The sequence below is a fragment of the Betta splendens genome, chromosome 12 (genome assembly GCF_900634795.4).
Source record: "Betta splendens chromosome 12, fBetSpl5.4, whole genome shotgun sequence".
NCBI lineage: Eukaryota > Metazoa > Chordata > Actinopteri > Anabantiformes > Osphronemidae > Betta > Betta splendens.
The window spans coordinates 5697234-5710271 of record NC_040892.2 but is presented as its reverse complement, the minus strand read 5'-3'; the positions used below and the strand labels follow the sequence as shown (position 1 = coordinate 5710271).

Genomic DNA, 13038 nt, shown 5'->3' with positions numbered 1-13038 from the left:
CCCGACCACCCTCCAGTCCTTCCTTCACTGCATTGTCTGCCTTTCCCTGAATGGGCTTCTGTTCTGCACAGAGCTCACAGCACACTTTCTGTTGCCTCACATTGCAAATGTCCCTTAAATGAACCTGAAAAGCATTCACAGATGAAGGTGGGCACAAACAACAGCGACCCGCAAACAGACAGGCAGACAGACGAGCAGACAGACAGGCAGACAGACAGGCAGACAGACAGGCAGACAGACGGACGGGCAGACAGACACTCATCAGCAACCAGATGAAAGGAAAAGGGAAGAATGCAAATTAATACTAACTCTATGAATGAATTCAAATGCATCAGGTACTGTAGTTGCATACATGTACAAGTAGGCCTAAAGAAAATATTTACTACCTGCAAGTTGAATGTAAATTCTATCAATTACAACTGAGGGCACAGCTGCAGGGAGTGTCTCATTCACATCCTGAGTGTTTAGCTTCAGCTGAGGTAGTTGACGGGTTAGTACTGTATTGTTTTGGGGTTAGCTGAGGAATTCAGTTCAGTCTTTTTGATTTAATGAGTTTGCTTTATTTTATGACCAAGGACTTAACCTTAAATACATAGTGTCAGTGGATGCAAACGTGTATAAAGCTGTATAAAGTGTTATATCCTGTACATGTAATACTGTGTATGTACATGCATGCTAACTAAAGTGTGTTAAAGAAGTTATTTCTTAAATTCCAGTATTTGTTTTAAAAAACACTGAATCTGTGGCACAGAGATTATCTACAGATGTCTGTAACTTATATCAGATACATGTGCTTCGTTTCCCTAATATGAATTAGACGATACAGTAGATTATACTCAAAGAAATATTGTGAAAGCTTCTCATAGTACAGGCATATAATGTATTGTCAACAGCTATATCTTTTGTGATGGACTTCTTTTGCACCTGAGCCCATTACTTCACGTCTATGTATAAATGCATTGTATGGAGGTTTGTGAAAACAAAAAGCACACATTGACGAGACAACAAAACCAAAATATACAGAGTCCTTCTATCTATCTATCAGCGCCAGGGATGTAAGGTAAGGAGACATATCTAGGATGAGCCACCAAATGACCATGGTGAGGATGAGGAGGACGAAGAAGATGATGAAGATGCAGCCCACCACCAGTCTGCGGTACCTGGCTTCCAGGGTTGATGGGTGCAAGGATGATGTAGTTGTCGCCGTTGGACGCCTTCACCCTGGTCCCCTTGAGCGTGGCAGTGTGAGGGTGGTGCAGGTGCCGCGGCTTCCCGTCCAGCTCCTCGGCCGACCCTCCCTGAGCCCCCCACGCCAGGGTCCCCATGCCTACACCGCTACTGGCGGCCTCGGAGCCATTGACCAGCAACCTGCGGGTGGCGGTGGCCCGGTGGTGCGCCGGCAGAGGCGGGACGGCCGGCGGGCTTTTGCTCGTGCCGATATCGGCGGCTCGCCTGCGCGTCGGTGGCGAGGGGGCATCGTAGTTAGAGGCGGAGGGCTTGTAAGTGGGCCGATGGATGAGGCCCTCGAAATTAGGCTTGGCTGAGGGGCCGGTGCGCCACACCACCACCGTAATTACGCTGGGACTATTTCTGTAAGAACAAATAATAAACAACAGTAATCAGAATCTGCAGCTTTTTATTTGGAGACAATCCTTTCAATAAATTCATCATTACCTGATGGCATGGGCCAAGTCCACACACTTCCACTGCTCCACCGGCTGACCGTTCAGCTGCAGGAGCGTGTCCAGCTGCTGCAGGCCGGCCTGATCCGCTGGACCCCCTGCCAGAGCCAAGGGCGCAGGAAAGACGTCAGATCATCACACGCTCTCAAAGCCCACTCAGCTGGTCAGACACTAACAAAGTGATCAGCTCAAGTCATGACAGCAGGGTGGACACCTGCCAACATGGGGGCCTGACTGGGAGGCCTCAATCTGACAGACAGGTTCCCTTATTAACCACTAAACACTCTGCCGAGTCATGATGTATTTATGAGATTAACTGTGCAGCAATTTGCTTAGTATCTCCTTTAATTTGTAATAAAGTGTTTATTGCTGATGACCTTGTCATTGTACAGCAGCTGTTTTACTACTAAGTAGATTTCGGGCACGACTTCAACTTTGTTTGTTGAATGAAGAAATCTCCCGAGTTGGAACAGCCGTAAAGAATATTTTAATGAAAGACTGAGCTTTTTTTAAAGTCTTTTTCATATGCGCTGATGTGCGATGTTTAAAACCTGCCTGGATCAACTGCCTGCACCCTCACAGGGGAATCGGAGCAGATGGTGAAGCCAAATCCATCCTTTCCTCGAAGGATAGTCACCTGTGGACGAAGCACACGCTCGGTTATTTCGTGATCGGAGGAGAGGATTACCTGAGCAACTGCACTCTGGCAGAGCGATCCACCTCCCTCCTACCAGATGATTAAGAAGATTTGTATTCTGCTTCTGCTTCCTATTAAAAGTGTCTGACAGCAGTTTCCCTGTGAACCCAATTAGCCGAGTTAGTGTGAAAAACAAGACTGACACGGAAGAAAGACTCTTTGTCCGTTGGTTGGGGACGAAGTGAAATAATGAATCTACAGAAGCCCAATTATATATGCGTTACCACAGGTTTTAACACTGACCAGTTAGTGCAGACAGTGAAAGTACTTTGTTTTTGTATCAGCAACAGAAATGCTACAGTATTTGTAATCACAGGTCAGACAGGATCAGCTCAGACATTTTTATTTTATTATAAGCTTTATGGTTTTAAACTGGATCTGGTAGTGTCGTAATAAAATCAGCGATCAAAATAAAAAATAAATAAAAATAAAAAATGGATAAAAATCCATTTTCTGAAATGTTTGTGGGCCAGTGTTCAGAGGGGGAACCAGGACAGCGCGCGCACACACACACACACACACACACACACACACACACACACACACACACACACACACACACACACACACACACCCAGACACACACACACACACACACACACAAACGCTGACGGCTCTTCCCATTGTCTCTCTTTCTCTTTGACCCCACGAAGTCAAACATTCGGTACCTGTGCCCGGAGGTCCGAGCCAAAGTCAACAAAGATCCATCCAAAACATCTCACTTTCCAGTCTCATCTGGTGACCGGGGGGCCCAAAACACACAGACATCCCCTCCTCTCCCTCTATCGCTTCGTTTCTGCAGCAGAGGAAAAGCTGCTGCTAAACTGCAAAGTCTACCCACTAGTGAGACGCAGTCACTTGGAGAAAAATGGTGATTATTCAGGGGCCTGAAGCTTGTGATGACCCTAAAATGTCGTGTATGATTCTGGTTTCTTATAGTCCACTGCTTTTCAGTGTCCTCTGTCACCCTGTTCAGAACAACAATTCCTTTACCATATTTCTCTGCCCTTCAGCTCCTTGAACGTGTCTCTATTTCAGGCTACCACCAAACTGACACTGCTAAAAAATAATAACCGTGATGCTACAGAGAATCACGGATTGATTCATTCCCTGTTGTAGAGGAGAAACTGAGATCAATGATAAAAATTGAACAACCTTGTAAAATAAAGCCAATTAAACGTTATTATGATTACTGGTCAATAGCTGAGTGATTAAGATTGAAACATTTATAGATATACAAAAAATTTTGGGACAAATTTTATAACAACGGACCTTGTGAGTGTCTCTCACACACACATACACAACAGCCTCATCTTCATTCATGACTGTATCAAAAAGTACAGATGGTGTTTTAGATGCTAAAGTCCTTGCTTTGCCCTGCGTGTTTGTGTTTGCATGCAGACAGACAGATATACAATAATCACCCTCAGGTCTGACAGAGACAACACTGACATTAAAGGGAGAAAAGGATGAGGCACACAGGGAGGAACCAAGTAAGTAAGGAAGTCGCTGCAGGTAGAGAGGGAGGGAGACGAATGGGGGAAGAAGACACGGTGACAGAGCGGATGACAAATGGAGGAACAGATGCTATGAAAGAAGGATTAGGGAAGAAAAACAACAACAAAGTCACAGAACATTTTGAAGGATTGCATTGAAGTTTAATAAGTGGAAGAAATGGAAGAAAAGCAAAGACTGTGACTGGAAATGAACACAATCAAAGAAAGGGATTTATCTGGTGCAGCTCATCAGTGCGTGTGCACTGCCTATATCATCCACGTCTGCGTCTGCTTTAAAGGCTGCTTCAGACAGAGCTGCCTAATTTCAACTGATTCAACCCAACTCCAGAGCCTTTTAGGAATTAATTAAATTTGTAAGCACACTGAAGTACAAACCACTTGGACTCCCTCTGGGCCGTGTGGGAGAAACACGCACCCAATTTTCACTTCGAAAAGAGAGCAGGGGGATTTTTTTTCCAAACTACAGAAGAAGCTGGGGAAAAAGGCTACAAATTAATATGAATGTCCTTTAAGTGAGTTTTTGTAGTGCATCAATCACAAGACGTATTACGGAAAATAAATGAAGATAAATGACTACCAGAGGTCCCAGTGTGCATTAAATATTTAAACTGTACGAGCAGGGCCTTATTGATGAATTCATAATGCAATCAAAGGGAGCGTGGTAGAATTGATGAGACTAAAACATACGATTTCAACTTTCTTGAAATTAATTTTGAACCTCCAGAAGGAACAAATGGAAAGCCCACGTATCAACGTGCTCATGCGTGTGTGGCAGACCTTCGTTTGTCATATTTACGCCTCAGCGCTCCACCGTCCTTTCACACATGACTGCATGAAGCCCAGAGCTAAACTCCTGCCTCACATCCTCCGATGTTTAAATCTTCAGCTCCTTCAGCAGAGGTAGCTGCCGACAGACGGGCGCTACGTCTACTGCGCCAGCCGCATGCTGCACGTCCGTGCTCGAATTTTTGCGGTTCTCCCCTTTTCAAGAAACTCCCATTTCCTACATTAACGGCAGGCGAGGGCTCCTTTCTCCCAACTTTCTCCCTGCGACACAGACACACCTGGGGCAGCCTACATCCGATGCAGAGGTGGCACAGTCCGTGGATGGTGTGCATCACCGGTCCCCCTCCACCTCTTCCTCCTCCCGCTGCTCCGCCATTCAAGTCGGCGGCCAACACGCACACGCTGTGGCGCTGGCTCTCGACCTGGCCTGCCCTCCTGCAGCCCGAGTACCTCCACAGCTTCCTCTGTGCGGCCGAGTGCGTGCTCCTGGGGCTGCGCTCCGACATCTGCGTGGACTTCAGGGTGTTGTGGATCATGTCCACAGTGACAGGTGCTGAAAGAGCGGCCGGCTTGGGTTTGGTCTTGTACTGTCCAAAAAGCCTAGTTCTTCAGATGAAATGGTTACCGATACCGGTTGTGTTTCTCAGTTGCAGATCTGTTGAGCCGAACAAAATCTGTCCTTGGAAATGTTTTTTAGACACTTTCTTTCATAGGAGTGGTGACCTCCAGCTGCACCCTTATCCATTCAAGGTCCATCGCTTACAACTCCAGCCATCAATGCACAATCTCATCTCGTGTGTTCCTCCAAACATGCGTTTTTCCTCCCGATATCCTCTTCAAACTTCACCTCAACCGACTCTTCGGTCCATCACCCTCTGCGTTCTCGCGTGTCTCCGTGCAGGTCGTCTCCTCGGCTTCTCGCTCTGCGGGCGGCTGCAACAGTGGCTGGGATCAGCTGTGGGAGAGCGTGTGACGGCGTCATGTAGGCGAGACTGGCGCTGGCCGGGCCTGCTCAGGCCACACTGTCGCTCCTGGCAGGGGCGCTCATGGGAACTCTTCAACAGCAGAAGAATGGGAGGAAGTGCCTCCCACCGCTTCCCCCCTTCACACACATACACACAGATGCGCATGCACTTATGCATACCTCGCCACCCTACAGCCAGGACAGCTTTGTGTGTCTGCCCCCGATAAGGCCAGTTTGCTTCCTGAGTCCACACTATGCTGCTGTGAGAGGTGCTACAGCACTCAGACGCCTGCAAATATACACTACGGTGACTAACGATGACACATGCAGCATGAGAGAGACGTGTATGAATAAGGAGAAGCTGGATGGAGAGTGAGAAAAGCAGGATTTCACAGAAGCGGAGCTCATACTGATTAACTCGGTGTGACAGCCTTAATGGACACATTTCCCAACAACAGCGAATGACAACAGCATTGTTTGGGGCAAATACCTTTCTCACACACACACACACACACACACACCTCATCGTACTCTTTCCACCTTAACTCCCACGCTCCCCAGTCTCCGTCCAGACATTAGACTTGTTTGTTATGCTTTCAACTTCCATATTTCCTCCGCTCTTCCTTTCGGCTGCTGTCGCTCGGCCTTTCAGCCACGCCGCACGGAAATGTGCAGGTCTGCGAAATCCTCCTGCAATTTTCCCTAGCGCTACTTTTACTTCAATTTCTGTATCCCTGGGAAAGGGGCGGTAATGTGCAAAAACAACAACAAACACCTCAGCAGGACTGAAGGGGAAAAAAGCTGTTGTATTTCGGCTAACACAGTGGCCAGTCTAACCCTTAGCAACCCCATTAATTCCCTTCCTTTTTAACTTTTGAATGTCTGGCTCATCGAATGCAACACGGACAGAGAAGTGACAGAGAAAGCGCGGGATAAAGAAGAGCGATGCTGCACTAGTCTCTACAATGCTAATAAAGTGGCAGAAAAGGCCGTTGTCTTAAGATCTCTCTTTGCCTGTAGTAATGGCAGCTTTGCCCTGTTTGCCTTTTGAAAAGGGCGAGGGTTACCCGTCAAAAACACAAAAAACACTTTCTCTCTCTTTCACGCTGCGCTGTTCACCTCTAAATAGGCAGAAGGACGGATTAGAGGGAGAGAAGAAAGGGGGAGAAGAAAGCACGTCTTAGGGAGAGGAGTGAAAGAGGAGTTTGAAAAGCTTGTCTAGGAGCCAGACGAGGCCAATCTGTTCTTTAGTAGTGTGGGATCCCTCTCTCCCTGTCACTCTCTCTCTCGCGCTTTCTGACCTGAATAAACAGCTATCAAAGCAGGAGGCGTCCTTCAAACAAATGAATACACAAGACGGGTCTAAGGCCAAGTTCACAGTCAGAGCAGAAGTTGCACTTAAGACCCTGGCGGTGAAAGCTGCATACGGATTCATAATTACAGATAAAACAATCCTGAGGTGGCATTGTGAATAAGATGAATAAAGAGGTAACATTACCTCTTACCGTGGCTTCTGCTGTAGACTGGGGCTGGGCTTATTCAAATTAAACCCCAGTGCCTCATGAAGCTATAAGCAAAAAACGATTAGCTTTAAAAACGGGTGCACTTCAAGGTCCTAATGAGGAAATAAGGCAATAAAAAGCATATGCATCCAAAATAAAGCAAAATGCTGAAATAGATGCATTTTGTTCTACTCATTAAATCTAAAAACTAATGTGAATGTACTTTCCTATGTAAGAGATGCTGAAATTAATGAAAACACCAAGTCATTGCAAAGTTGCTGTGCACCACCGTGACCTGATCATCAACAGACTTGAATCTGAACCTGACCTGATGGGACATGACACACAGTATGAACAGGACGCAGCCGCCATCGACCCCTCTCAGACTAATAGGCCGCTCTCGTCTCCACCTGAGACACAGTAGTAAATGTGAAAAATAGTGCTCAACTATAGCCGAGCGTGTGCGCACATCTTTCAAATTACACTCGCAGAGGCTGAGGATAAGCACTGATTCATTGTGCATCCAGCAGAGAACTCATGAAGGTTATGAGCAGCCAGGGACTCAGGCTTAAAATACTCACAAAGGGACATGTTGTGGCAATAAAAACCAACCATTCTTCACTTAATCTGAGATGCTGGCCCCAAAATCTGAACTTACTATCCCTTCTTCAGCTGACCTCGCCCTTCCTTCCCATCTTTTCTGTCGCACAGACGTGTCAGACCCATTTTCACAGAGACGCTTTAGTAGCTAATGTTAGCTGACAAGCAGAGTGATGCAGGGGCACATGTTGCCCGGGTTGCAGCCACTGTTAATATTCATGAACTCTCTGCAACCTTGCCAATGACATGGACAGAGCTTGTCTTGCTGTGTTCACCTAATTGGTAAAAGGGTAACACGGCAACTGAAGAGATGCTTGTGCTGCTCCATAGCTTCTGGTCCAAATGATGACTTTTAAAATACAATGAACAATATGTTCACAGTGCAAACAATTAAAGGAGAGAATGAACCTGATGTATAGTATCAATATAACACTGAAGGGTTTCATTCTATCAAAACACCCCAACTCCAGTTCTTTTGGATACGATTAAAAGGCATTTGGTTGAGAGTGAGTCAGAAGAAGCAACATATCAAAAGTTAATTGGTGACATTTTAAAGCAGTATATATCTAAAAGAAGTGGTAATTATCCTAATATATAAGAAGCATGCAGTAATCCGAGTGGAAATGCAGATGAAAGCTGTAAAAGAGTAGTCAGTGGATAGGAAAATGTTCTTGAAATAGCCTTGTGGTTTGCTGAGCGACATTCCTTAGTGAATATCAAGTATTATCTTCACCAACATCTGAAGTGTCCAAAGCCCTAAATGAGCCCTTTGTAAATCACGCGTAAGGCCATCATCAACACACACTGACAAATGTTGCAGTGGGGAATGAGTGGGCAGCTCGTGAAACCCCAGGGCTCGTTGTGCACTGGGGGCGATGACCAGTGGGTGAGAGAGGGAGATGAGGGAGGGGTAAGAGAAAAGGGGGAGAGGAGTCAAGAGGACGTAGGCACACGGTCTGCGGGAGCAACGACGAGGCAGAAAAGGGTCTAAAAGGGTTCCCATTCTCTCCCAATTAAGTCTGTAAATGTGCTGCTGCCCCTCCCTCCACTCTCCCCTGAGACCGTTCCACACAAACTGCACAATCATGTGTTACTCTGATTCACCCAGAGATAAAGAGGAAGCGAGAGAATCAGAACAAGACGTGAAGGAGGAAAGTGGAGACGAAAAGGAGCGGTGACAAATACGGACGCAAATCCGCTCCATCCTAAAGCTGATTCCCATCATCGCTGTGGGGCTTCAGGCTCGTATGCCCGTTGCATATTGGATGCGGCGTCAATATTTACTGCAGGTCTAAGGAATGAAGGAACTCAACACAATTTGTTAGTGTATCAAGTACAGTACAGTGTATCAGCAACACAATAATAAAGGCCCGGGGTCAAACGCAGCAGAGCTACTTGGTGAGATCATCACTTACATGTTGAAAAATGAGGAGTGTGTGAAAGGTGAAAGTAAAGTGCACTCCTCTGTTAATCCTGTCTGAGCTTATTGCCCGCAGTAACTCCATATGACCACCGCTCTCCACAGACTCCACATCCTGGAGGGTCTCCAGAGTTACGGATACGTGTCAGTGACACGCTGATCTGCTGAATAGGAGTAAGTATCAGTGGCTCCAGGACTTGAAGACGAGGCCTCATCGTTTAAATGTTTTAAAATAATAGCTTAGATTTAAATTATATAGTTACATTTAAACTATACAATTGCTGAGCATTTTAGGAACTTCGGGAAGAATTACTGCTTTTAAAAACATATGAGCATCATATTAGAGAAGTGTTGGTCAGCATATTAAACTAATTACAAAAACGCAACAGTGTAGTGGTTAAATAAAACGCTGACAAGACACTAATCTTCATTCCTAATTAGCTTTTATGATTATTCCCACGACGGAAGCCATTACCCGTTTCGCTGGATTTATGTCCACTGAGTAGTTGGTTCAGGGCTAAACTCTGAGTGTGAATTCTTTCTGTTTTATGACAGCAATGTCTAAAACAGACCGAGGCATGACCCAACCACTCTGGAATGTTGCCAGCTCAGAGCCCAATATGATTACCCAGCAAAGCAGCGGAGGGGTAGATTTCCCCCCACAGCAATGGTGTGAACAAAAGCATGTGAAAAGATGCTGTATTCAGAGCAAAGTAGGCAATCCTATCTCTGACAAGGGGTCAGATGACAATGAAGACGGTGACAATCCTCTGCCAGTGATATTGTCTTAAAGCTTCTTCTTCACACCTCTTTTAAAATAGATTCATATTTCTATAATTCCATCGTTTGACCGTGGACTTTCACATTCATCTTTAATTATCTCACTGCTCCCAGACAGGCAACAATGCGGAAATTAAAAAAACCTGACTTCAATCTCAAACACAAATCTAAGACGTATTCGTGACAGCCATGAAAAGCTGAATTTGCATCCGGCTGCACAATGTTTCTCCCCTGTTTCTTATAACAAACCATCCTTCTGCTGCACATGTGACTCATATGCAAGCAAGCATCTCGATAAACACCGTCTTTCAGGAGAGGTCATCGTGCTCTATTCACTGCTTCAAGCTCAAATGTATGATTCAATTAGTTGCTATGGCTGCTGAGAATGTGTAACGTGGTATTCATGCACTAAATGTCTTGCTGAAGGCATGTTTATGCATGATGAGTTTGTGCAATGTCACAGGTCAACTACTCTATGTGAATTATTAGGCAAATTCATAAATTGGGAATGCACATAAATTCATGTGACGCATAAAGCGGAGGCAAACGAGAAACACACAAATAGATCATGAATATGTATATAGACTCACAACAATCCTGAAACTTTGGCATCACTAGACGTTTCTACACATGACCACGCCAATAAACTTCCACAACATTTCACTCGTTCAACTTCACACCCACATGCAGAACAGGAAAGATTTTAGACAGACATTAAAACACACAAAAGACTACGACAAATAGAAACAGTATGACCACACTTACTGTTAAGCATTGCATATTCTCCGGGCAATTGGTCTCGAGGGCAGCACCATGGTTTGACAGCACAGCGTCTGAAATGTAGACAAAAGAATCACGGGCTGAGACAGTGCCTTTGGAGCACATTTCTCCCTGTGCCAACGCAAAACAGCCTTTTGGTCGCACAAAATTAAAGTCCTTAAACAGTTCTGAGAGTCCATAAAAGTGACTCAGAAAGATAACAACGAGCAATTATGGCAACAGTTGTCTGGAGCGGGCTGCGCCGGGCTGGGATTCAAACTTCGGAGCGCACATAAAAGGCAAAAACAGGCCGGCTGAGTCAAAGACAATCCCCTAAGACGCAAGAATCCGACAAACTGCTCAAGAGAGGAGTAAAAGTGAGAACAAGTACGGGAGCGGGAGCGAAGGAGGGCTGAAGAAGAGAAAAGGAACTCCTCTCCGCTCTATTATCTGTCCGTCACAGGGCTCCTGGGAAGTTGCTATGGTTACAGCAACTCACGCCTCAGTGTCCTTTTAACTATTGCTCATAAAGGCAGCATTCAGCTTTGGGCCACAATGCAGATCGGCCTCTCTCTCACATTCTCTCTTTCTCTCTCTCTCTGCAGATCTGTTCATACACACACACACACATACACACATCTTTCCCCTTATCTCTCTCTAACACTTCAAGCAGAGCCACCCGTTGTTTGGCTGTTTTATTCTTTTTCTAATCCCTCCCTTTTCTTTACTCTTGCATCATGACCTGAACCTCCATCACCACAGGTGAGTAAATATCCTGCCCCAGACTGGGAAATGTTACAAAGTTGGAAAAACTACAATATGTTAAATCAAATACTTTGAAATGAGAGAGAACTCAGAGGTTAATACTTAATTATGATATCATATGTTTTAAATAATTGGTGCAGCTCAAACTATTCTTGACATAATGTGAAGGAAACATCACAATCTACAGTAACATAATATAATGCTGCCTGAAATGGCTGATGTCTCTGCAAATCCTAGACATGACAAATTCAAATATATACTTAAGCTCAAGTGGCAGAAACTCCACACGTAACAGTTGTTGTAATCATGACTCCGTGCGAATCCATGTAGGAAGTAGTGTGACAACAAAACCTGGGATTCTGTCATTTCCTCTTCCTGCCATCAGTCAACATTGTTTACTTTTAACACTTACCTACACGTACCCATGGAGTTATTAATGTAACCTCGGCCTGGTCAGATTCTTATAAGATAGTAAAACACATTTCATGTACGATTTGAAGGTAAAAACACATGAAGAATAAAATTAAGTCCATCACAATATTTTCACTTCACTGTTTAACCACAGGGTAAACGGCCCAAACCAAAGCTTATGGTTGCCCCAGTAACCCCAGACTTTTTTGTAAAAAAGAAAAGGGGATTCTGTCGCTGGTGAATCTAACACCTCCAGGAGGTCCAGCAAAAGAGAGGGGCTAACCTGGCTGGCACCAAGCCCAGGAGGAGGCCTTTGTCTAGATACTACATCAATAACACAGGGCCTATGAGGGGAGAGACAGCAGCTGGCAACACCATGGATCCAGGATGACTGACACGAAAATGGGAAAAAGAAAGTGGGACAATAAAAGCCTGAAGTGGAGGACAGTGGGAAAAGTATACACAAGGAAAATGCAGGCAATAAAGGAAAAAAAGAAAAGGAAACAAGAACATAGTTGGTAGCGGTTAGAAGGTGAGAAGAAGCTAAGGGGTTTACAAAATGGAGACATCCAAAAGGCAAGAATCAAAAAAAAGAAATCAAAAGGTGTTGGCAGCCTCCTGCAGCTGATTCGCCCAGACTCAGATCTGCCAGAACATAAAAAGCACTTGACTGGACCCAAGTCCCTCACTGCACCACTCATTCACTTGACACCCAGTCCCTCTTTTCACCTCCTGTCGCCCACAAACAAATAAACACTTGTTGGAGAGAGTGGAAAAGCCATTAAAGGAGGTGGCTGCCTCCACTTCACTGCTTTGAGTGTCTCACGATCACCTCAACCATCTGGAAATGATTCCTTAAACTGCTTACGCTAAGAAACCACAAAGCTCATAAAAAATTAAGTGACTGGCAAAAGGCTGATTTGAAGGCGTAACGGTGACGCGGTGATGTGCGGATGACAGGACGCTGGGCTCCGAACGGCCCGGGATGCTGACAGCTAATCAACACATTCAAGTATGACAGGCCTGATGTGTGGAGACGAGCAGCGTCTGAGCGGCACGGTAGGCTTCTGGCAACTGTGTAGGAATATTGTAATGTGTAATCCATTCTCACAAAGGCTGTGATCGATTTACTGGAACAATGCAGAGATTACAGAA

General features: G+C 45.3%; 1 protein-coding gene across 7 annotated transcripts in view; it reads right to left on the bottom strand.

Moving 5' to 3' along the window:
• rgs3a (regulator of G protein signaling 3a) overlaps positions 1–13038 on the bottom strand; it is an 80088-nt gene that overhangs the window by 51120 nt on the left and 15930 nt on the right. For 6 of the 7 annotated variants that reach the window (XM_029168493.3, XM_055513387.1, XM_041073048.1 and 3 more), the window contains 4 exons: positions 10714–10781; positions 2238–2319; positions 1675–1780; positions 1161–1590 (listed from right to left, as the gene is read on the bottom strand). In XM_029168493.3, the coding sequence (XP_029024326.1) occupies positions 1161–1590; positions 1675–1780; positions 2238–2319; positions 10714–10781 (686 nt within the window). Of the gene's footprint in view, positions 1–1160; positions 1591–1674; positions 1781–2237; positions 2320–4960; positions 5726–10713; positions 10782–13038 lie in introns of those variants that run through there. The other variant, XM_029168484.3, reaches the window with a different exon arrangement.